Raw genomic sequence first — 26,254 nt, forward strand, 5'->3', positions numbered from 1 at the left:
CCAAACAGGCCTGCATTTGGATCAAACTCACTGCCAATCTGAGTAGAAGTGGAACATGGAGCATGCCCAGAGAGAGACAGTTTGGTTTGTTGAGACAGTCTTGCTCTGGTCTCAAATTCACGATCCTTCTGCTTTAGCCTTAGAAGTACTACAGTTATAAACAAATACCACAATGCCCTGGCTGAGCTGGTTGGATCTCCAGGCGTTCCCCACCAGTACGGGTAGGATTATCTTCCCAAAGAAGAAAGCAAGTACTCCGTATTCAGATGATAACTGGCTAACTAACCAGTAAGTACTCCGTATTCAGATGATAACTGGCTAACTAGCCAGTAAGTACTCTGTATTCAGATGATATGCTAACCAACCAGTAAGTACTCTGTATTCAGATGATATGCTAACTAACCAGTAAGTACTCTGTATTCAGATGATATGCTAACTAACCAGTAAGTACTCTGTATTCAGATGATATGCTAACTAACCAGTAAGCCAGATGCCCCTCTGCTCCCATTCTAATGGGCTCTCTCCAGTCCCCATCATGGAACTTATATGGGCCTGACGCGCACCACCCAACAATGTGATGGTCTACTCACTAGCCCCTCGGTTTCCTCTGTTGTCCTCTGGAAATGTGTAGCCAGTACCATATAATCTCGCATCTGCTTGTGACATTCAGGACATTTGGTTCCATACCGGATGAGCCTCACTGGGTCTGGATAAAGTGGCAAGGCTGGAATTACAGAGCTGGCATTGTCCAAAGTAGGGCTGGGTTTGGGGGAGGAAGAAGCGGCTGGGGTTGCTGGTGCAGTGGAGTTCACGGGAGCCGCCACAAACATCTGGTCTGCAGAGATGGGCTTCACAAGCAGCTGAGAGCACTGCATGACAAGTCCCTTGCTCTTGTGGTCACGGGCATGCCGAAGCAGGCTGCACTTGTTGAAGAAGAGCAGTGTCTTAGAGCACAGTGTGCACAGCACCTCAATGTGGACACTGCGCCGGCTGTAGTGCTGGCTCAGGCTCTTCTCTAAGGCAAACGCGTCTCCGCACTCCAGGCAGCAGTACCCACTGGCCGGCACGTGGATTCTGCTGTCTGCAGGTGGGCTGAGATTTGGCGCATAGAGGGGCACAGGGTTAGAGCTGTGAAGGACCTTGTTGAAGACCTCCACAATTAGAGGGGCGGCCTTTTTCACCTGGTGGACCAGGGGCACTGTCATTTGCGTGACCTGAGGCTGGCTCCGTCTCTGTGCTGAGGACTTGGCAGTCACAGATGCGGCAACACTGTGGGGGACCAGGTTCAAGTTGGCCAAGTGCACAGCTTTGGGCAAGAGACTGGCAGCGGGGGTTGATGCCTGAGGTGCTGTGCTCTGTTGCTTCTTGCTTGCCTGTGAGTTCGGGGCAGATCCTTTTGGGACCCGGGGCCCAGAGATGCGGCAGGGAGATGAAGAGTCACTGATTTTGATCATATTCTCATCCCCTTTTCGGTCACCCTGGGGGCTCCCTGAATTTATGCCTGCCTCAGAAAAGTGCTCTTCCACAGGCATGGCTGTGCCTTCATCCCCTGGTGCCTCACTTGGAGCCTCAGTGATTGTGCTCCCTGCAGGGGACTCAGCAGGGGACTTGCTTGGATCATCAGGGTCTGGCAGGATCCTTGTAACTGTCCGTTTGATTTCCCCCGATGATGTCTTAATTGTTTTGATTCTGACTTTGGGAATTGCTGGTGGGGAGCTGGCAGCCACAGAAGGAGACCCTTTGCTGCTGCTGTCACTGCAGATGCTCCGAGGGCTATCAGATGGCTTGATACTTTTTCTAGTGGCCTCTAGAGGGCTCCGGGGACTCTTTGGTGACTTGGGCATTTTGGGGCTGCCTTTAGAACCCTCTTTAGTGGGCCCTGAGGAATCCTTTGTGTGACCAGGCTGATCCTCTTTGGTGACATTGGCTACCTTTTTGGCCTGTAAGGCCACCAAGGCTGCAACACAAGAGGATAGCTTGGAATGGGCTGGCTTCAGACGCTGCCTAGGAGGGACAGAGGAGCAAGCACTAAGCTCTGGAGCAAGCTTCTTGGGCTCTCCAATACTGTTACTAGGGTGACTATTGAACTCTAAAGCTTCCCCAAAGAACCGACTGGAATCCAGATCTTTGTGAGGCTCCACCACCTTCTGCCCACCCTGCTCCTGCTCCTGCTGGCTCTCTAAAGGCAAGGGTTCTGGTTTAGGTTCTTTTTTACAAAAGTGGTCAAACATGTGTAGTTCCGGGACTGGGAATTTTGACAGAGCTTCCAGGACTGGGCCTCCCACAGTCCCAGGAGGAGGTGGGAAATAACTGTCAGAGTGCTTGGACTTTATCCCAAACCCATTATCTTTGACAGGATCCTCAGGTTCTGGGCTAGAGATTGGGCTGAACTGGTTGAAGGTGGGTAATGGCTCCGACTTGGAAGGCTCTAGCTTGCTTGTGAAACTCCTAGCACTGTCTCCATTTATAAAAGTAGAATCAAACTTCCCACAGTGGTGGGAGTCTGGGGGCAGATCTGAGCCCCGGAATCCATTATGTAGGAGACTGGGAGCAATGTGGTCTTTCTCTGCTTCAAACGACTCTTGGCGGCTGGTGTTCTTGACAATGACACTCACAGCCGGCACATCTGGGGCTGATCCTGAGTGCGACAAGGACACATTCTCATCCATACACATGCCTGAAGACTTCAGGGGACTCTCATTCTCCTCACTGGGAGCCTGGATGGCCTCCTTTGCATCAAGACTTGTGGGATCTGGGATGTCAAAGGCAGCCAGAAGATCATCAAAATCTGGGGTTTTCATATCCCCCATGGCTGGATGCTGACAAGTACTACAAGAAAAACAAAGAACAGAGTCAATTACCAGCAGGGCCTCTCTGAATTGTCTTATATCATCTGTATTGAACACTCATCATACTAATGCATATATGCAGCGGGCTTACCCCTGCAGAACCCCACCTTCTACAATAAGAAGTCACGTACCTGAGTTTCACTCTAAGGTTTCTAGCCTGCTGAAAAGTAGAAAAGGCTAAAAGAGAAGCTTACATGTAGTGACAAGCTTGCCTGGACAGTCTTAATTTCTGGGTGGCCCCACAACCAAAAGAAAGAGAGGATGCCTTGCTATCCAATAGGACCATATCCCACAGGTCTCCTTATTACCCCTCCCCTCACAACCTATATCTAACTAGCATATGTTCCCCTTCTAGGTGGCTCACGTATTTCACACATACAAATATCAGAAATAAATGGTGCCTAGAGTTATCTGCAACCGCTGCCAAGAGGATCTTTACTGAATGTATATGTACAGATTCTCTTACTCATATACATTCTCTCTTCTCCCTTTCCTCCTCTCTCCATGCTACTTCTCCTTCCTCTTCTTCTTGAACAACTTCTTCTTCTTCTTCTTCTTCTTCTTCTTCTTCTTCTTCTTCTTCTTCTTCTTCTTCTTCTTCTTCTTCTTCTCTTCTCCTCCTCCTCTTCCCTCCCTCCCTTCCTCCCTCCCTCCCTCCCTCTTTTTCTTCCTCTGCCTTGTCCTCCTCCTCCTTTTTCTTTTGATTTTTGAGACAGGATCTCGCTCTCTAGCACTGGCTGTCCTGGAACTCAATATGTAAACTAGGCTGTCCTTGAATTCACAAAGATCCACCTGCCTCTGTCTCCCAAATACTGGAACCAAAGATATGCTCCACCACACCCAGCTGCTGCTGCTTCTATTCAAACCTCTAGGTTTTTTTTGTTGTTTTGTTTTGTTTTGTTTTTTGTTTTTTTTTGAGACAGGGTTTCTCCATATAGTCCTGGCTGTCCTGGAACTCACTTTGTAGACCAGGCTGGCCTCGAACTCAGAAATCCGCCTGCCTCTGCCTCCCGAGTGCTGGGATTAAAGGCGTGCGCCACCACGCCCGGCTTAAAACCTCTTTTAAAACATTTTTTAAGTATATGAGTGTTTTGCTCACATGTCCATCTGCACACCATGTGTGAGCCTAGTGCCTCTGTCTGTAAGAAGGGGGCAGACATCAGATCCCATTATGGGAGGCTGTGAACCACTAAGTGAATGCTTGGAGTCAACTGAGATCCTTTGCAGAAAGAAGTGCCAGTAGCTGCTGAGCCATCTCTACAGCTTGCTTAACAAAGACAATGAGATAGAAATAGAAAATATCATGAGACAAAGCTATCGTCTTAGAGAACTGACCTCAAGGCTGAGGGGATGGATCCTTCCATCTGGCTGCCTGCATCTAGAGACTCTAGGACCACAGTAAGTGGGAGGGTCACGTGAGGCAGGAAGATCAGAAGGTCAAGGTTATCCTTTCTTACATAGAAGATTCAAGGCCTAGACTAACACCTAGGAGAATGGGTAACTATTTGACTATTACTTAATCAATAAAAGTATGGTTGATAATCTACATAGCAACAAAGAAAATTATCTGTAACTGAAAAATGACTAGTGCAAAAGTATCATCACATGATAACAATATGCTATAACATTAAGTATCTGTTGAAGCTATGATTGAAAGGAAACTGTCTAGGGTAATGAAGTTACTAACAAGTTATCTTAGTTAGTAGTTATCTTAGTTAGTGACCATCCGCTGCACTAATAAGTTCCTTCCTTAAAATTGAAAAAGAAGAGAGGGACTAGAACCACAGGGAGGCAGGCAGCAGGATGAAGGTGTATCTCTTACCAGGCCTTGATAGCAACAGGTTTGCAGGCTTGCTTTTTCACATCACAACCACCCACACTCCAAACCTCCACAAAGCATAGCTCCCTGCCTAGGAGTTCTCATGGAAATGAAAAAGAATACTCCCTACCCTTGGGAAGATATCCAGTTATGGATAAGTAAAATAGCAATTATTTAAACAGGGTCAGCAGACTGCCTCACTGGAATGAGATTAAAGTTTTCAATTGAACAGATATTTGTCTCCTGGACTAGGTGCTGGAGTCCTTAAACAACAGGCAGGTCCCAGCATCCCAGTGCCAAACGAACTGATGTGCAGGGCAGCATAACTACGAAGAAATGCCTTCGGGACCTTTGCTTCAGATACTTCCTCGATTTCTTCCTGCCTTTCAATGCCTAAGGGGAGAAAGCTGAAGAAAGGTGGGACAGATGGTGCTGCAGTGCTGGGGAAAAGCACACAACGGTCGGGAGTAAACCATTTGCTGGAGCCCAGTGTCCTCCGGAACCGGACAAGGCTTTGATGAAGAGTTATTACATCAGAGTAAGTAACACTCTCTATAACTTTAATTTTTTAATGGCTACTTTTTTGTGTTTTGTTTTGTTTTGTTTTGTTTTTCAAGACAGGGTTTCTCTGTGTAGCCCTGGCTGTCCTGGAACTCACTCTGTAGACCAGGCTGGCCTTGAACTCAGTTCTTTGAAACAACTCCAATCTGTGTTTGTTCTCCAACTGAAAATTGGCAGTTTAGTTCACAGGTTAGCAGCAGCAGCTCAATCCACTCGTAAACACTGAATTGAAATATTAGCAGTCCAGTTTGGTAGTGGGGTTAGCATCAGCAGTGGCAAGACCTAGCAGAAATAGCCAGGCCTCAGCCTCAGCTAGAGTCAGCAGGAGGGACCAGCGCCAATAAGAACGCCAGGAAAAGTTCTCTGCTCTGCCTCCCTTCACTGAGGGAGCACAGATCAGTGAAGATGTGAGAGCAACAAGCGTTCAGCTATGTAAGTAAGCCAGGATACGCCCCCATCACTGTCCTTTTTATATTCCCTCCAAACATCGTGTGACCTCTATGAGCCTTGTCTCAGCATGTGATTTGTCTCAGCTGACTTCACTCTGCCAATCAACCCGAGTCCAAGGAAGCAGTAAGAAACTGTAGCACACCACCAAAAGTTTTTTGGTATGTTTTTACAAACATAGTTCAACTATGTAATGTAAGGCAGATCAATATATGCCTGTTGATAGTAAAGAATCTTTCATCGTGTGTCCTTCTACATGCTTGTTTTAGTAAAACATCCTTTTACCTGTCTGTGTTAGTGAAACATTCTTTCACAAGTGTCTTAGCCTTTCATCTGAGTCCGTTCTAACTAAACATTTCTTCACATGTTTGCCCCAGCAAACACCATCCAACACAAATGACTTTCTAAAGAACCCTTAAGTTTCCACTTCAGTTCTCCCACAGGAATTTGTCCTGGGTTTGCAGAGAATGATCAGACATAAAATATATTTGCTATAAAGTCAGTTAGCTAGTACAGGAGTGCTGGTGCGTACCTACAGTCTCACCTCTTAAGAAGGCTGAGGTAGGAGATTAAGAGAAGGCTAGGCTGAGCTATATAGCAAGACTTCATCTCAAAAAATAACAAAACTGCCGGGCGTGGTGGTGCGCGCCTTTAATCCCAGCACTCGGGAGGCAGAGGCAGGTGAATTTCTGAGTTCGAGGCCAGCCTGGTCTACAGAGTGAGTTCCAGGACAGCCAGGGCTACACAGAGAAACCCTGTCTCAGAAAAAACAAAAACAAAGATAGGTGTGGTGGGTGGCAAATGCCTGCCGCCTCAGCACTCTGGGGGTGGAAGCTGGAGGGTCAGGAGGTCAAGGCCGGTCTCAGTTATGTCTGAGGTCAGCCTGAGCTACAGGAGAGCTTGCTTCACATCGCTTTCTTAGCAGGGCAGTGCTGTTGCACTTTAATCCCAGAATTCTGGAAGCAGAGACAGATCTTAAGCCAAACACGGCATGGTCTATCTACAGAGTGAGTTCTGGGACAGCCAAGACTACACAGAGAGACCAGGTCTCAACAAACAAACAAACAAACAAACAAAACAAATCAAATAAAGTAATACTCCCAAGTGTTACAGAGTTGTGGTAAAAATCATATAAGTAATAATTTATGGGACCTGTTAGAAGAGCAGTTTAACAACGCATTATCAAAAACTACAATTACAACTTCCTCTAGGATCTACTGGTTTTTCTAGGAAATTTTACCAAATACTTTATTTTAATAAGGAATAAAAAACTTCTTAATTTTGAATGGGTTCTCACCAAGTGTAACTGACCAATCAGAATTCTTTGAAAAATAAAAATAATATATAATTTTTTACGACTATAGCAAAATTAGGAGGTAGAATTTCTTGTCTTTAGCACATTAAAACATAGCAACTGAACACCATAGAATCTGAGTGAATATACACCATATGGATACATACATGTCCATTTGTGCACATGGATGTGACTGTCATTTCTAGATAACTACAAAAAATAAAAAGATGTTAACTCACTGACCAATTCTAGTATCAAGTTTAATGCTTTCATAAGTTCCCTAAAATGATGGATCTCAACCCATGGGATTATCTGCTATACTTTGGATCTTAAATAGCTCCCAAGGATTGGCATTTTGAAGGCTTGGTTAGCAATCATGGCTGTACTGAAGGATGATGATGCTTAGGAGAAGGAAGTCAGACTAGAGGCACACTTTTGAAGGGGATATTTCATTCCTAGCCCATTTTTGTTTCACAGAGGCCATGAGATCAAACAGTTGCTCTACCACAAGTTTCCTCAATCAAGTTATGTTGCTTTGTCTCAGGCCCAAAGCAACAAGGCAAACTGATCATGGACTGAACTCTCAGAAATTATGAACCTAGAAAACAACAATAAAAAAAAAAAAGGGACAAAACCCAAAACATTGATTTTTCTTGAACCATGATTTCACATTATATATTTAGAATAATGAATTTAAACAATGCTGTCCATATATAAAGAGGTCAGATGTACTGACTAGCTTCATGTGAACTTGGTACAAGCTAGACTATTATAGGAGAAAGCACCTCAACTGAGAAACTGCCCCACTAGATTGGTGTATGGGCAAGCCTGTGATATATTTTCTTTTTTTTTTTGTTTTTGGTTTTTTTTTTTCAAGACAGGGTTTCTCTGTATAGCCCTGGCTGTCCCGGAACTCACTTTGTAGACCAGGCTGGCCTCAAACTCAGAAATCCGCCTGCCTCTGCCTCCCAAGTGCTGGGATTAAAGGCGTGCGCCACCACCGCCCGGCTGTGATATATTTTCTTGACTGACGATTGATGTAGGAGGGCCAGCTCACTATGGATGGTGTCATCCCTGGGCTGGTGGTCCTGGGTGTCCTAAGAAAGCAGGCTGAGCAAGCCATAAGAAGCAAGTCAGTAAGCAGCACTCTTCCATGGCCTCTGTATCGGTTCTTGCCCTGACTTCCTTCTATGATAGACTCATAAGCTATAAGATGAAATAAACCCTTTCTTCCCCAAGTTGCTTTTGGTCAAGGTATTTATCACAGAAAAAGAAAGGGCGTGGTGGTGCACGCCTTTAATCCCAGCACTCGGGAGGCAGAGGCAGGAGGATTTCTGAGTTCGAGGCCAGCCTGGTCTACAAAGTGAGTTATGGGACACACAGGGCTATACAAGAAACCCTGTCTCAAAAAACCAAAAAAAAGAAAAAAGAAACCCTAATTAAGACAACTAGGTATCAGTTTAGAATAGCCCCTTAAAACACAGCATTGCTTTTTCATTGCACATTCAAGGCTTGCCCAGGCAACTTAGTAAGGCTTTATCTCAAAATAAAAAGCAGAAAATGGGCTTAGGGTGGAATTCAGTGGTAAAACATTTGCCTAGCATGTGCAAAGTTCTAATTCAATCTCCAGTACTACAACAGACATGGAAGGGAAAGGGAGAAAAGAAGAAAAGGTATACCAGTGCAGGAAACGGTCCTGAGAGCGCAGAGTGCCGTTACAAAACGCATGCGAGGGAGGGGTCACCAAAATGATTCAATGGGTAAAGGCACTTGCAGCCAAACATGCACATGTGCACACACAAAACAGACTGGAGAATGGAAGCCAGAGATTATAACCATGGAATTTTAGAGAAATGAAGATTTGGGGGAAAGAAGGCTCTATAACTAAAGTGGAAGCTTGTTCATCCAAATAACAGAAAAGAGCAGTATTTTGCTTAAAAAAAATGTAGACAACTATGAGATGACTCAATAGTCAGAAAATACATTCAAGTTACTATAAAGGTAAAACATACACAGGGCTAAATACCTGAACAGAAGAGGACATGCCTAGCATGTCCCTAAATACACACATACAAAAAGCCATATATACGTGTGTGTGTGTGTGTGTGTGTGTGTGTTAAAACAAACATTTAAATCCAGAGGAAACAGAAAGAAAAAGAAAAGCTCTAAATAGCTAAGACTTGACATTGAATATATGGAGTTTTTTCTTCCCTTTGCATCAAAATATTCAAATTAAAAACAAAAAAAACAAAAACAAAAACATTTCTTGTAGAGGTTTGGTCTTTTGCTTGTATTGTAATGGTAAATACTGGCCCCCCGAGGCCTGGTTGCACACAGGGATGAAAGAATCTGTCTATATCCAAGTGACACACCCAAATGAAGCTATGTAACTTTGCCCCCCAAGTTAACCTTGATTGGTGAATAAAGATGCCTATGGCCAATAGCCGGGCAGAAGAGAGATAGGCGGGGTTCTTGGGTTCCCAGGCTTGGGGTCTGAGATCAAGAGGGGGGAAAACAAAGAGAGGAGGAAGCAGCCAAGGAGTAAGTTATGAATACATGGCCATGAGAGTTACCCAGCTGGAACTGAGAGCTAGCCAAATGGAGTGAAGAGCAGTCCAGATAGAACATAGCAAGTTATAATTCAGGGTTATTGATGGGGAATTAGATTATAATGGTATAGAGGGTAGATATCTGCCCAACTCTAATGCTGATTAAGGCTTATTATAAAAATAAAAGGGGTGTGTGTGTGTGTTTTGTTTTTGTTTTTTGTTTTGCCTGGGAACTGAATGATCAAATGCAGGGTAGAAACCCTTGATTGAGATTAAATAGTTTCAACAACAATATCAGGTCTGGTAAGATGGCTCAGCAGGTTAGGACACTTGCTATCATGCTTAACAACCTTGACTTTATTCTTAGGACCCACAGAAGCTATACCCACAAGTTGTCTCCTGACCTGTACATGCACGCTAAGTGCCAAGCACGCATACACTAAATAAATAAATAAATAAATACAACAAATTTGAGCCAGGCTGCGGTGGAGCACGCCTTTAATCTCAGAACTCAGGAGGCAGAGGCAGGTGGATCTCTGAGTTCAAGGCTAGCCTGATCTACCTAAATTTGCCCAGCTCTTATGTGCATCTAATAAATTCCTATGTAAGTATTGACTCCTAAGGTAGATAAAAAAGACCCTTCCATATACATGTTACAACTCTCCTGGACATAATCTAGATTTGCTTATAGGTCAGGTGACCCAAAATCACATGTTCTGAATGACTGGCTATTTCATTCATGAGACACCTGTTGTTCAACCAATTTAAAAAAAGAAAAAAGCCCAAGGAGTCTCAGCCTTAGATTAGTAGATAAGAAGCAGCTGTTCCAATAGAAACAGACAAGACAGAATTCTATGGCAGGCACAAGCATTACACAGGATGTAAGAATTGAAGAGGACCTCCAAAAGCCACTGTAGACTGCTGCTGCTCTGCCTGAAAAGTGTAAAGTTAACAGGGGCCAGCAAAACAACTGAGCAGGTAAAGGCACCAACGACCAAACTCAAGGCCCAGAGTTCAAGCCCCAGAACCCACATGATGGAAGGGGAGGAACAACTCCTACAAGTTGTTCTATGCCTTCCACACATGTACCATGGCATGTGTGCACATACACACACAAATAAATAAAATGTAACGCATGAAAAATAATGATAGTAGTAGTAATATTAACAACATGCAAACAACTGAAACAGATGCTCAGCCTCCAGGCACAGCAATTCTGACTCAAGAGGTCTGGGTCAAATCTTCCTAGTTTCTAGAACATTGTGCTAGTCCAACTCTTGATTTAATGCATAAAAAACTAGAACTCAGAGAAGGGAGTTTATCCACAGGTTACAAAGGCTTGTGCTTTTGGGGACACAAAGCTGAAGGCCAGGACCCTATTTTAGAGCTCATAGCAGCACTGAAGGCACACATGGGGTTCTGCACAAGTCACCCCAGCTCCCTTTGCTCTACTTACTGTCTCTCATGGCAGAATTCTCGACCATTATTACAGTTGTTTTCAGTAACGTGTTTGCTTTCCTGCCTTTACAAGCCCTCGGTAGGAACTCATTAAATTATTAATTGGCACTTTTAGACTTGGCACTATACTTGGATGTCTGACAGACACCTCACATCTAATAGACCCAATAACAACTTTTGATTTCCTCTTACACACATCCCTACTCAGAAAATGACACTGCCAACCTTCCATGTGCTGAGGCCAATATTTTATCTATCCATCTATCTATCTATCTATCTATCTATCTATCTATCTATCTATCTATCTTTTGTCTTAACTCCCACCTAACCCACAAGCAAATACCATGCAATGTACTTTTAAGATCCATCCAAATCCGGCCATTTCTCACTACTAGCAACAGCATCTCCTTTCCTCGATTCCCACCATGGCCTGGATTCTGCCTGGCCTATAATAGCCACAATCAACATAACAGTCAAATGATGCTTTGAAAATGTAGGTTAGAGGAGTTACAGAGACAAAGTTTGGAGCTGAGACAAAAGAATGGACCATCTAGAGACTGCCATATCCAGGGATCCATCCCATAATCAGCCTCCAAACGATGACACCATTGCATACACTAGCAAGATTTTGCTGAAAGGACCCAGATATAGCTGTCTCTTGTGAGACTAGGCCGGGGCCTAGCAAACACAGGAGTGGATGCTCACAGTCAGCTATTGGATGGATCACAGGGCCCCCAACGGAGGTGCTAGAGAAAATACCCAAGGAGCTAAAGGGGTCTGCAACCCTATAGGTGCAACAACAATATGAACTAACCAGTACCCCGGTGCTCCTGACTCTAGCTGCATATGTATCAAAAGATGGCCTAGTCGGCCATCACTGGAAAGAGAGGCCCATTGGATATGCAAACTTTATATGCCCCAGTACAGGGGAACGCCAGGGCCAAAAAGTAGGAGTGGGTGGGTAAGGGAGTTGTGGGGAGGCTGTGGGGAACTTTTAGGATAGCATTGGAAATGTAATTGAGGAAAATACATAATAAAAAATATTTAAAAAAAAAAAAAAGAAAATGTAGGTTAGATCATGGCCCTTCTTGCAACCTGCTCCACCACCATCTTGTCTCATCCTGAGTTAGATCCAGTCTTTCTTGGAGTCTGCGCAGCCTGCTGCGTCTCACTGGCGTGTCTTCCCCATAAGACTGTCTTCCGTACCACGTCTGTCATAGCACTATAGAGCTCCTTACCATTCTTCAATCTTTCTGGCCATGCTCCTGCCTCAGAACTTGTACACTTCCTACTTTCTCTGATCTATAAGACTTTGCCAGCCAGGTGTGGTGGCACACACCTTTAATCCCAGCACTCGGGAGGCAGAGACAGGCAGATTTCTGAGTTCGGGGCCAAAAAAAGGACTTTGTTCACTTGATGTATACCTATAATTACATAACTCAGGAAGCTGAGTTGGAAGCCAGTCTGGGCTACACAGAGATTCAAGATAAAAAGACAATGAAAACAAGAAAAGAAAGATTCTTGTTCTAGGTTTCTGTGGGCTCCCTTCCTCGTGTCCTGTCAATCTTTGATCTATGTAGATGCTCTTCATGATCACCCCCACTTATCCCTAGTCCCCAGCCCTTTATTCTGCCTTTTTTCCATAGCACTTATGACCATTGAACATATATCCATTTCCTTATTTGTTTACAAGCCCTACTACTGTGTTTACTAAAAGGTATCCACCATTAGAATTTCACTAGATCATTTGTCCAGAGTTGAGATTATTCAGGGATAGTCAAAAACCTCCCAAGCTAAGTATTTGACAAATATGCAACATGTTTGTGTGTAGTTTCTAAGACTAGAGTTGGGGGTGGAGACTAAAGGCAGGGTACTATGCATACTGAAAATATGCGTTACCACTTCTCTACAACCCTAGCCCCTGAAACTCTCATAAAGAAAGGCTGGAAGGGTTGATAGGCCTTGTGGGTAGGAAAGGATCTACCTGGAGTAGCCCTTGTCTATGAATCCTGGATCTCTACAGAAGCTGATTACATCTAAATATTTCATTGGTGAAAAAGCACCGACTGGCCTAGTCCCAGGGTCATCCCAGACATCTATCTGAAGGTGAGATCAGTGGGAAGCCAATGGAGATGAAAGACTAACTCTAAGACTAGGAGCTAGGACTCAAGAGGAAGGCACAGGTAGATCCTGAATCATAAGGGGATATAACTCTATGAAAAGACTAAACCCCACTAAATTATGCATTGTAAAAGTGCTGCATGCTATGTGAGTTTTACCACAATAAAGCTGCTGGGTTACAAGGAAATGGAATAGGAACTGAAGAGATTGCTCAATGGTTAAGAGCACTGGCTTCTCTTCTAGAGGACCCAGGTTTGATTTCCATTTAACGCAGACTCACAACTGTTTGTAACTATAGTTCCAGAGGATATAACACTTTCTTCTGGCATCTGAAGACACCACATATGGTATAGAGATATACATACAGACAAAACACCCATACATATAATATAAAAATCATCAGAATTTAAAAGAAAACAAAATAGAAGTGGAGGGAGTAAGAATTATATAGATTATAAAGGAGACTGAGAAGCAGAAACTAGGCAGGCAACAAAGTTATCATAGAGCTAGGGGCGCAGATAAAATCTGATACTTTGTAATCTGCACTTATTTTACCTTGCCTTACTTGCAAACAGATCTCAGTACTACTTGGCCTCCACTTGTGAGAAGAGCATCTAGACACTTGAGAGAAAAGGGACAGTACTCTTTGCTCACACATTGCCCTAAGGAGTCCCTCCCACTGAACTTTATAAAGCATCATGCCTTGGTAGTAAGAACTCAAAATTAAGCAGGAATCTAAGAACCTCAAACTTGCTGGAAACCAAATCTCCATTCCTGGGAGTAGAAAGTAGCCATTCCACGGGACCACTGACCCCCATCTCTAGTGTCACTGTCTAGTGATTCAGAAGCTGTCCCTTAGTTGTCTCATTTACCATAAGCATACACGAATCACAAAGACTCAAAAGCTGAAATGTTACAGGAATGCAAGGACACACTGCTAGCCTTGAGGATCTCTGTGGCTGGGACAGGAGTATGCACCAGTGAAAGAAGAGGATTTTCTGAGCTGCCCCCTGACACACGCACAGATGGTCCTCAGCTTACAATGAGATTATGCTGCAGGAAACCCATCTATTTTAAGTTGAAAATGTAATAAAAAATGTAACCCTAGGATTGGTAAGATAGTCTCTTGGGTGAAGACTGTCAAACCTAACAACCTGAGTTTGATCCTCTGAACCCACGTGGTTAAAAGAACCAATTCCTCCAAAATGTCCTCGTCATCTTCATACACACACTATGGAAAGTAGAAACACACAAATTAAATAACACTAAATGTTTGTTTGTTTGTTTGTTTGTTTAATTTTCTAAATGACCAATCATCTTGGTCAGTGTCTTCAGACACACCAGAAGAGGGCATCAGATTCCATTACAGATGGTTGTGAGTCACCATGTGGTTGTTGGGAATTGAACTCAGGACCTCTAGAAGAGCAGTCAATGCTCTTAACCACTGAGCCATCTCTCTCTCCGCCCCTTGCTTTGTTTTTAATGTAAGCCTGATGTGGAGATACCTGCCTATAACTCAACTCCCTGTGGGGTGGAAGCAGTAAATAGTCAGGAGTTTAAGCCCAGCTTGGACTACGTGAGACCCTGTCTCAAAAACCAACAAAATATAAGATACCTAGCCTACTTATGTGGTTTAAATGTTTCTTTCACAACTCATATTGAAATTTAACGACCATAGTGACAGTATTAAGGGATAGGATGTGATTTTTCTTCCTCTGGGGTTCAGAAAATGGTAGAAGGTCTCATATAGCCAGAAATGACCCTGAACTAATTCTCTTGCTTCTACCTCCAAAGGGCTGGGAATGTAGTCTACGGTGGGGCTTTTGAGACTAGGCCTTAAGGGTTCTGCTCTCATGAATGGATAAATGAAGGCAGGAATGGTTCTTGGTAAAAAGTGGGGTTCAGCCAGAGCTTTTTTTAAATCTCACATTCATGCCTTCTGTTCATATTATACAGCACAAAGACTCCCAAAAGAGATGTGGCCCTTTGACTTTGGAATTCCCAGCACCAAGAACCATGAACCAAATAAATTACTGTCTATACATGATTCGGTCTATGGTATTTCTCTTACAGCAACAGAAAACATAATGGAAAACAGCTTTAGCATGCAGCATACTTTGGCCACACAATACATTGTACCATATGGGTGATTCATCTATGTGATCTCATGGCTAGCTACCAGAAACTGCGGCTTACTGCCACGGCCCAGCAAACAGCCAGAGGACAATAACACTCCAAACTAGAAGTGTGTCTACTGAATGCATATCACTTCACACCATTGTCCATCTAGACCAGAAAATTAGGCACTCAGTGTACCCTTCCCTTCCCCAAGCTCCCCTAACCTCTACTCCATGAGCTATCAATCATAGATTTCCTTCCTCCCTCTTTCCCTCCCTCCGTCCGTCACCTTTCTCTTCTCTCCAGAGACCTAAATGGTCTCTCATCATAACTGCTCAGCCCTAAGGGCAGTCAGCCTCTACTCTAACCTTAATCTGCAGTAAATCAGCCCCAACTAAGGGAGCCTCTCACCAACATATTGTCCCAGCTGTATTCACCAGTGTGCCCTCTGTAACGTTTCTGTTGCTTGCTCTAAGGCAGTGGTTTTCTTCAACCTGTGAGTCTCAATCCCTTTGGGAGTTGAACAACCCTTTAACATGTACCACATATCAGAAATCCTGCATATCAGATATTTACATTATGATTCATAACAATAGCAAAATTACAGTTATGGAGAAGCAATGAAAATAATTTTATGGTTGAGGTTGCAACAACATGAGGAACTGTATTTAAGGGTTACAGCATTAGGAAGGTTGAGAGCCAATGCTCTAAGGAAATACCAAAAAATATGTCCAATAGAATATCACTCCGTATCTTTCTACCATCAGACAAAGTGGAATAGTAAGGATTCTTATGTTAGCTGGATGCCTAGACATGAACCCTGTGGTCCCAACTACTAAGGAAACTGAGGCAAGAAGATTACTTGAACCTAGGAAATTACAGCTAGCCTTAGTCAAATAGTAAAAACCCTATCTCAAAAGGGGGCGGGGGGGGCACCTTATCTTTCTTATTTTTTCGAAGACATATAGTGAAACACTTACAAACATTATGATATATGAGATTTGCCTCAAAAGTAACAAAACAAGAGAATGAACAGGGAGTGCACAAGTGAAGCAAGATTGGCTATTAACCAAATGATGTTTATAACCAAATTATTTTCTATAACACTTAAGTTTCAAGAAAATAGTCCCTTGCCTAGTAGACTCCATGGGTCAAACTAGATAAGCCAGAAAATCACACCCATCAGGATAGATTGTAATAATAATAATAATAAACAGAAAATATCAACTCTTGGTAAGAATGTGTGAAATTGGAATCCTTGTGCATTGCTAGAAAGAATATAAAATGGCATTGCTGCTGAGTGATGAGGTGATCCCAGCACTCAGGAGGCAGAAACGGGATCTCTGACTTTAAGGCCAGCCTGGTCTACAGAGGTAGTTCCAGGACAAGCAGGCTAATGAAAAACTGAATGAATGAATGAATGAATGGTATTGCCACTATGGAAAATTCCTCAAAAACAATTTTTAAAAGAATTCCAAATGACCCAGAAATCCATTTCTAGGCATATGAGCCAAGTGTGAGAATGCAGGCCTTTAATCTCACTATTCACGGGGCTAAAGCAGGAAAGTCAAGTTCAAGGCTAGCTTAGGCTACACAGCAAGATCCTGCCTCAAAATAAACACATTTCCCCACCCCACCCCACCCCTTTCTCTCTCTCCTTTCTCCAAGGCCTCAAATATTTATATGTTCATTCATAGCAGCCACATTTACAATATCCAAAGGCAGGGCAGCTCAAGTATCTATCAGTGAATGAATTCATAAACAAAATATTAAACATATAAAAATGGAGTGGTATTCAGCCTGAAAAGGATGGACGTTAGGGACTTAACTCAGTGGTATAATGCTTGCCTAGCATGGAGACAGTCTTGTTTCTATTCATATCACTGCAGAAAGGAAAGGAGGAGGGAAGGAGTGGGGGAAGACAAGAAGATTCAGACACACCACAATATGAACAAACCTTGAAGACATGACATTAGTGATGATACAGAAAGACAAATATTGAGTGATTCTATTTACATGGCCTCCCCAAAGCAGGCAATCCACAGACAGAAAGCAGAGTGAAGGTTGCTGAGAGCGTGGGGGCAGACAGTTGTCGGATGAACAGAGCTAGGTGATGAATGGTGGCGAAGGCTGCATGACTGCAAATTACTTAATGCCACTGGGCATTTTAAATCAGGAGACTTTGTAGTATTTTACCACCAAAGCAAAACCCAATGAACAATAAAAGTGTTCTTGTAGCCAAATTCAGCTCTTCAAGGCCAGCTCAGGTCAACCTGGACATCATACCTTAGTGAGGTTCTCAAAACAAGGGTGTGGTGAACGTTGCTGGGGAAGCAGAGCTGCGGAGAAGGGAAAAACTACCTAGGCACATGGTCTAGAGTCCAGTCACCACCTATGGAAAGAAGAAAAATAACATGCTTTGTAAATGCATTTAAAGATAAACGTCAAAAGTATGGAAAGAACTTAAAGCTAGTAACTAATAACAAAGTAACAACTATCCCAGCAGAAGTACAACCCTGAGTAAAGCCTCTAAATTCAAAGCTGCTCCCACAAAGGCCAAACTCCCAGCCCCAGACCTGCTCCCCTCCACCTGGTCCAGCATGGTGGTGATAATCATTAGGGGAACTTGTATAAAACTTACTTGCCAAAAAAAAAAAAAAACTTACTTGCCACCAAGAACTGCCTGTAGCTGCCTATGTCCTTGCCTGTATCCTGTTACCTTTCCTGAAAGGTTTAAGAGCTTGAATCACTACCAATCATATTTATTTAATCATATTTTCTTATTAAAGAGTTTTTGTTGCTCTTTTTGTTTTTTTTTTTGTTTGTTTTAATAAAACACATCTGTCTGGGGAGTAAAAATGTAATAGTAATTTCCAACCCCAATAAGCCTATATAAAAAAACTACACAATAGCCGGGCGTGGTGGCCACGCCTTGAATCCCAGCTCTCGGGAGGCAGAGGCAGGCAGATTTCTGAGTTCAAGGCCAGCCTGGTCTACAAAGTGAGTTCCAGGACAGTCAGGGCTACACAGAGAAACCCTGTCTCGAAAAACCAAAAAAAAAAAAAAAAAAAACCCCACACACAGTCAAGTTATTATATTTACCTAGACAAATAGTTATCTACCTTGTCTAGATTGGGCAGCTCTAGCACCATACAAACTTATTCCCTTTGCTACTTGTAGTTTCTCCTGGACACTTAGTTTTGTCCCATCTTGCTTCTTCCTCCACTCCCCTATCCTCCCCTCTCCTCCTCCTCCTCTCTCCACCTGATCCCACTCCCTAAGTCCACCCATCCCGCTTTTCTCCTCTGCCCAGTCACATGCTCTAGCCTTTATTTGATCAGTTAAAATGGAGAAAACGCCGGGCGTGGTGGCGCACGCCTTTAATCCCAGCACTCGGGAGGCAGAGGCAGGCGGATTTCTGAGTTCGAGGCCAGCCTGGTCTACAGAGTGAGTTCCAGGACAGCCAGGGCTACACAGAGAAACCCTGTCTCGAAAAAAAAAAAAAAAAAAAAAAACAATAAAATGGAGAAAAGGTTCACATGAAATCACCCCAGTATATGATTCATTTGGGGTGGGGGGAAAACCCCTCTTGAGGAAGCAGAATTAACGTCAGAATACAAACAACATCAAGGCAATCTACAACAGAAAAAGAGGAAAGAAGGATTCATCTCTTTAATTTCTCTTTTGTTTCTTCCTGGCTGACCCTGAAGTTGCTAAGTAGCCAGAGAGATCCTCCTACCTCTGCCTCTCAACTACTAGGATTGAAGGCGTGTACCACTCTGCCTGGCTATTTCTTTATTCTCTAATTATGCTCTTTCGGCCCTTTGCTGTCTCAAACAACATGGACTAAAATAAAGTGTAACATGGGGTTGGCGAGATGGCTCAGTGGCTAAGCGCACGTCTTCTGACGGTCCCGAGTTCAAATCCCAGCAACCACATGGTGGCTCACAACCATCCGTAATGAGATCTGATGCCCTCTTATGGAGTGTCTGAAGTCAGCTACAATGTACTTAAGAAATAATAAATAAATCTTAAAAAAAAAAAGAAAAGAAGGGCTGGTGAGATGGCTCAGCAGGTAAGAGCACTGACAGCTCTTCCAAAGGTCATGAGTTCAAATCCCAGCAACCATATGGTGGCTCACAACCATCTGTAACGAGATCTGACACCCTTTTCTGGAATGTCTGAAGTCAGCTACAATGTACTTACATATTAATAAATAAATAAATCAAAAAAAAAAAAAAAAGAAAATTACCTATTCTTTAAAAAAAAAGAAAAGAACAGAACTAGACTGATCTACATAGTGCATTTCAGGGCAGGCAAGGCTAAATACTGATGGAGACTCTGTTTCAAAAATACTCATGAAAATGACATGTACGGATACTTAAGAAATAAAATTATATAAAAAAAAAGAAAAAGAAAAAGAAAAAGTGTAACATCAAAATTAGGACAAAAGCAGAGCTGAGAGCTAAAGAGATTCAAGTGGGTACTGGGTCTACTGTCCAATGGTGAGTACGCTCTGTGGTGAGTACTGGGTCTACTGTCCAGTGGTGAGTACGCTCTGTGGTGGGTACTGGGTCTACTGTCCAGTGGTGAGTACGCTCTGTGGTGGGTACTGGGTCTACTGTCCAGTGGTGAGTACGCTCTGTGGTGGGTACTGGGTCTACTGTCCAGTGGTGAGTACGCTCTGTGGTGAGTACTGGGTCTACTGTCCAGTGGTGAGTACGCTCTGTGGTGGGTACTGGGTCTACTGTCCAGTGGTGAGTACGCTCTGTGGTGGGTACTGGGTCTACTGTCCAGTGGTGAGTACGCTCTGTGGTGGGTACTGGGTCTACTGTCCAGTGGTGAGTACGCTCTGTGGTGAGTACTGGGTCTACTGTCCAGTGGTGAGTACGCTCTGTGGTGAGTACTGGGTCTACTGTCCAGTGGTGAGTACGCTCTGTGGTGGGTACTGGGTCTACTGTCCAGTGGTGAGTACTCTCTGTGGTGGGTACTGGGTCTACTGTCCAGTGGTGAGTACGCTCTGTGGTGGGTACTGGGTCTACTGTCCAGTGGTGAGTACGCTCTGAATGTACCTGGTTATTTACTCCAAGGGAACCTTAGTGAGAGTCTCTGGTGTGAATAGTCTGGCTACAGAGAAGGGGGTTTCGGACTCAAGGCTTTACTGACCCAGGCTGCTGTTTCCCCAAATCACTAAAATCACCGACTCTGGGTTTGGGTTTGATGTAAGAACTCTACCCTCACGGCACAAGAAACTTCGCAGCAGGTGAACCACAACTAGTACTCAAAGCTCTCAGGCTCCTGCCTGCTTCCAAAGCCAAGACGCCTTGTACTAAAAGCTCTGAAGCGTCGAGTCATTTTTCCCACTTCCCAACATGGCAGAAATTTTCCTTCAACATGGTATTGGGACATTGACTATAGCTCTTGTCATAATTATGACACACCTTAGTGTTGTAAGACCAGGATTAGAAAACATTGTTCTAGTATATCTTTCTAGATTACAGGCTTTTTTTTTTTTTTTTTCAACATCAAAACACAAAAGTCTGTCAGAGATTCCAGGAACTCATTACATGTAAGCCACTCTACAGATAAAGAAACAGAGGTCCAGAGGTAAGGAAATCAGATCAGAAAAGGCATACAAATTGAAAAAAATTTGTTACCTGAAAGGTTTCCAGCATACCTGACAGGATCACAAGACCCCAACCTAAGGCCTTCCATCCCAGGGCTTACAGTGCCTGCTCACACTGACCACTGGAGCTCTATCCAGTGTACTCACACTGACCACTGATCTCTAGTCAGTACTAAGGGCTTATCTAACCCTTAGTCAGTAATTCTTGCCCTGGATGACTCCTGACTTCAGCTCTCAGAACGATTGTGTCACAGTCTCTACGGACTGCACTCATACCTTCCTGTCTTCTTTTTCTTCTCCATGCTGATCACCTCTCCTCAGACCCTTGCACAGCCAGCTCGCCATCAGACAGCTTTCATCAGGGAGATTTCTCAGATTTCCTTATATTTTACTTCAAGACAATTTCTCTTTAATGGCCCAGGCTGATCTCCATTCCTCTGCCTCACCCTCCTAAGTGTTATGCTTGGCTTCTCATCCATCCATCCACTATCCATCTAATTTCACTATGCGTGTGTGTGTGTGTGTTTGTGTGTGTGTGTGTGTGTGAGAGAGAGAGAGAGAAGGAGGAGGAGGAGGAGGAGGAGGAGGAGGAGGAGGAGGAGAAGAAGAAGAAGAGGAGGAGGAGGAAGTAGAAGAAGAAGAGGAGGAGGAGGAGGTAGAAGAAGAGGAGGAGGAGGAGGAAGAGGAGGAGGAGGAGGAGGAGGAGGAGGAGGAGGAGGAGGAGGAGGAGGAGGAGAAGGGAGAGAGTATAAGCAGAGGTATGAGTAGGATACCTGGGAGTCAGCTCTCCCCCTCTACCATGTGGGTTCCAGGAATGAAACTCGGCTTGTCTGCAAGCCTCCTTACCCACTGACCCATCTCACCAGTCCTAACTTCTCTATTTAAAAAAAGAAACCTGATGGGCAGTGGTAGCACATACCTTTAGTCCCAGCACTCAAGGAGACAGAGGCAGGCACATCTCTGAGTTTGACACCAGCTTGTCTACAGAGCAGAGTCCCAAGACAACACAAAGAAACCCTGTCTCAAAAAACCATTAATTAATTAAAATAAGAAACTGAGGGACTGGAGAGATGGCTCAGTGATTAAGAGCACTGGCTGATCTCCCAGAGGATCCAAATTCAAGCACCCACATTACAGCTTACAACCATCTATGACTCCAATTCTAGGAGATCCAATCCTGTCTTCTGGCCTCTGCAGGCATCAGGCTCATATACAGTGCATAAACATAATCACAGGCAAAATATCTATTAAATAAAATAACAAAAAAAGAAACCCAAAGCTGGAGATGTAGCTCAGTAGTATGGACTTTGCCTAGAATGTGGGAGACCCCACATATAATACCAAGAATCAAAGACAGAAATCTGTCACTTTAAAGCCACCTACCCACCACACCTAGTTTATTTTCCTTTTTATACTTTCTTGCTACCTCTCATATTCAGTACTTTCTTGTTTATTAGTGATAAGTCCCTCAATTCCTAGGAAATAAGCTCTATAAAGGGAAGATTTCAATCATGTTCTCTGCTACACTCCCAGTGCTTAGAATAGTGCCTGGTATACAGCCAATCTGCGCATCAGAACCGCCATCCTCAAACCATGACTTGTACCCAGGAGCCTGAGGCAGGGGGCCTTCCACATTTGAAAGCAGCCTGCAATGCAGAGACTCTATCTATTTAAAAAAAAAAAAAAAAAAAAAGCCTAATGAAACAGAACCTATTTAGGAATAAGTACTTCTAGTCAAATTAATCCCTTTAATGGACTTGGGAGTCAGATAATCTGTCCTGAGAAACAGAGCTATAGAGACAGAAAATGAAGTTGAAAGGAGGTGATGGAACAAATGGATTTCAGATAGCACCCTAGCGTACCTAGAACCACAAGATAAAGGATTGCTCCACCAGGCAAGAAACTGCTCTCAGCAGACCAGAAAGCACAAACAAGCTGGTCTCTGGGGTAACACTCAGAGAAGAGACCACCAAGGATGTGACCCCTACTTACCAGCACCTATCCACCTAAGACGGCCTCTGCTTCCTACTTCCTCTTCACACTTCAACCGCTTCCAAAACTTGCTTGACACCACAGAGATGTTGAAGGTTGGGGCACTAAGAGCCTTTGTCAGAGGCTATGCTGCAGACATCACCCTGGCACCATCGAGTCTCAGTGATACCATTTGTTCCCTCCCAAGGCTGCCCTCTGACCTGTTTGTTGTCTCACTCCTGACCACCTCTGGTCTTTCCCTATGTCATCACGTTGTGTGACTCTGAGACTAACTCCCCTCAAAACTATTTCATCACGTGATTTACTAAGCTCAAACAAAACAAACCTAAAATACTTCCTTTCTGCCTATCACCTCAGATTTCACCAAGGGGAGGCTTTCCAGAATCTAGACCTAGACCAAGTTCTCTGAGCTGATGTTGCAGCAGCTGCTGCTTTACCTCCTCAGAACACCGGCCACTGCCTTCCCTGTTACATCACTAGTAAGAGACAAGACTGGAGACTATCATAGATTAACCATGTCCAACACCTACTCCTACCAAAGGGATCTCCCTCTCCTCAGAGCATCCTTCTTCCTTTTTATCTTCCACCCCCATCTACATCATATGTACACTACATACATGTGCACATACATTTATTCATTCTTCAAAAATAACGCCAGTTGTGGTAGTTTATGAGAGTAATTCTAACACCCAGGAGACAAGGCAAGAAGGCTCAGTAAGCTTGAGGAAAGAGTCACTGGTTCATGACCGGGGAATCAGAAAGCCTTTCTCAACTGTAGTTCCTACTCCCAGAACAGAAATTGGAGGGACTATATCCTCAGTTCTGAAACAAAGAGAAGAGCAGTGTAGATTAAGGAGAAGAGGTTTTGGGCAAATGAGCAAACAGAAAAGTCCTGCAGCAGGAGCAGAGGGAATGGATAAACAGGAGGTAGATGAAGAAAGGCCACTGCAAAGACTTCTGCTTTTAACATTTATTCGATTTTTAATTATGTGTATGTGTAGGTGTCTGTGTGTAGGTAGGTGCACATGTGTACCTGAGGAAGCCAGAAAAGGTATCATATGGTCTGGAGATGGAGTTATAAGTGTTTGTGAGCCACCCACCACAGATGCTGGTCCTCTGCAAGAGCAATATGCACTCTTAACCACTGAACCACCCTCCAGCCCTTGGGACTTGGGGCAAGGGATGATACAGTCTATATTTTATGAGAGATCTGTTTTCTCCTTAAATAATTCTCAAATTCTTTTAACTGAAAATTTATTAAAAGGGGAGTGGGGTTGGAAAATAATCAAATTCCACCTCTATTCAAAAGCCTTCATATCCATATCAAATACACTTTACCCTTTCACCCAGATAATAGAGTACCAGATGGGCCTGGTATCAGAAAAAAAAGGTGGCTTAAAAGCCTGGGATGGTGAGGCAGTGCTGGGGCACACCTTTAATCCCAGAATTTGGAAGTCAGAGGCAGGTGGATCTCTGAGTTTGAGGTCAGCCTGGTCTATAGAGCTAGTTCCAAGACTGCCAGGCTGCAAAGAGAAACCTTGTCTCACAAAACAAGCAAACAAGCAAACAAAAACCTCGGGACTATAACATCTGATAGCCATGAAAAGTTTCTAGCCAAGTATAGTAGCCTTATTCCCTATATTAGGCACTATGTGCCAGACTTTGCTTCAAAACAGACTGTTCCTGTCCATGTTCGCGAAACTATAATCCTAACACTTGAAGGTAGAAGAATATGGAATTCAAGGCCAATCTCAGCTACATAGAAAGTTCAAGGCTAATCTGCACTACAGGAGACCCTATCTCAAACACCAAAATCAAAAAGTTTCTTTTAGGGGCCAGAAGATGGCTCAGTAGATGAACGCACTGACTGCTCTTCTAGAGAATCCAGGTTCAATGACCAGATCTCACTCATAACCATCTGAAATCCAGTCCCACCTTACCCCACCCCTGGGTACACTTATAACTCCCTGGGTGGGGGTGGGGTGGATCTAATACCCTCTTTTGGCACTACATGCATGTAGGGCAGTACCGGCAAAACACCCATAAAATAATTAAGGAGGGGAGAAAAAAGCTGGGCAGTGGTGGCACACCCCTTTAATCCCAGCACTCGGAAGGCAGAGGCCAGCAGATCTCTACAGAGAAAATTCCAGGATAGCAGGGCTACACAGAGGAACCCTGTCTCGAAACAACAAAACAAAAAGGAGGAGGGAGGGGGCTGGTGAGATGGCTCAGTGGGTAAGGGCACCCGACTGCTCTTCCAAAGGTCCAGAGTTCAAATCCCAGCAACCACATGGTGGCTCACAACCATCCGTAACGAGATCTGGCTCCCTCTTCTGGAGTGTCTGAAGACAGCTACAGTGTACTTACATATAATCAATAAATAAATCTTTAAAAAAAAAAAAAAAAGAGACTTTTTTAAAAAAAAAAAAAAAAAAGGAGGAGGGAATTTTAAAAAGGTTTCCTTTGCTACCCTCAATTCTCTCCTGCCACACAAGCATGTCTCACTTCAGCTTTCTTGCCCCCAAGTGACTGCCCAAGTCCTAGGCTTTCCCTCAGATTATTTTCTGGTAATTAGTTAGTGCTTTAATGATAAACTACTAGGAGTATAACCTTTCCCAGGAGGCGGAAATAATTTTTAAATCCTTTCTAGGTTAGAAATGCAAAAGTGTAATGGATTAGGCTCTTGTTTTGTGGGTAGGGCTCCCTCTCAAAGAGGGCAGGGTCAGTGGAGACAGGTGACTGAGTATGTAACTCAGTGACAGAGTGCTAGCCTAATGTCCAAACAGCCGTGGATTAAATCCCAGCACCAAAACCAATTAAAGTTGGGTGTGGTGGGGGAGCAAGTAATGAAAAATGAAATTATAACTGCCACCATTTCCTTCCAAATGGTGTCACTCTATTTTGGGTGCCAGAGATGTTCCCTAGAGGTAGCCCCAGCCACCTCAAATGAGTAGCACATAACTACCAACTTCAGAAAGAAAAGCCCACTCAAGAAACTTCTGGTCTAGAAATAAAGTGTTCTGTAACTGCCTGCAGTGAGAATGCTCCTGACAGTGAAGTTCACCTCACATGATTCTTTACGTCCTTCGAAGCACAGTGCTCTGGGCTGGGCCATCAGTAACCCTTTCACACTTGACTGTACACTGCCTAGCAATGATGTGCAGGTGCAAAGAAAGCTATACAGGACTTTAAATGCAAGTAAAATATTCTTGTGCTAGGGATGATGGCTCACCCTAGGGTCGGGGAGGCTGAGAGGCACAAGGACTCTGAATTCAAGGACTGCCAGAGTTGCACTGGGGCTGCATGGTGGACTTGGTCTCAAACCAAATAAACAAGGAGCTGGATGTGATGTGTGCATATAATGCCAGCACAGAGGCAAGAGAATCAAATATTCAAGGCAGGCATATACTACAGAGAGAT

The 26,254-nt window shown here is 43.8% G+C and overlaps 1 protein-coding gene across 1 annotated transcript in view; it reads right to left on the bottom strand.

Annotated features, from left to right (window-relative positions):
* The window catches only part of Znf592 (zinc finger protein 592), a 50,993-nt gene that overhangs the window by 16,327 nt on the left and 8,412 nt on the right, over window positions 1-26,254 (bottom strand). The window contains exons 2-3 of the mRNA XM_021166475.2: window positions 17,503-17,608; window positions 591-2,829 (exon numbers count right to left, since the gene is read on the bottom strand). Coding sequence (XP_021022134.1) covers window positions 591-2,810 — 2,220 coding nt within the window. The 5' untranslated portion in view covers window positions 2,811-2,829; window positions 17,503-17,608. The remainder of the gene's footprint in view (window positions 1-590; window positions 2,830-17,502; window positions 17,609-26,254) is intronic.

This window comes from Mus caroli, unplaced genomic scaffold (assembly GCF_978045245.1).
Source record: "Mus caroli unplaced genomic scaffold, Mus_caroli_1 scaffold_8, whole genome shotgun sequence".
Lineage (NCBI taxonomy): Eukaryota > Metazoa > Chordata > Mammalia > Rodentia > Muridae > Mus > Mus caroli.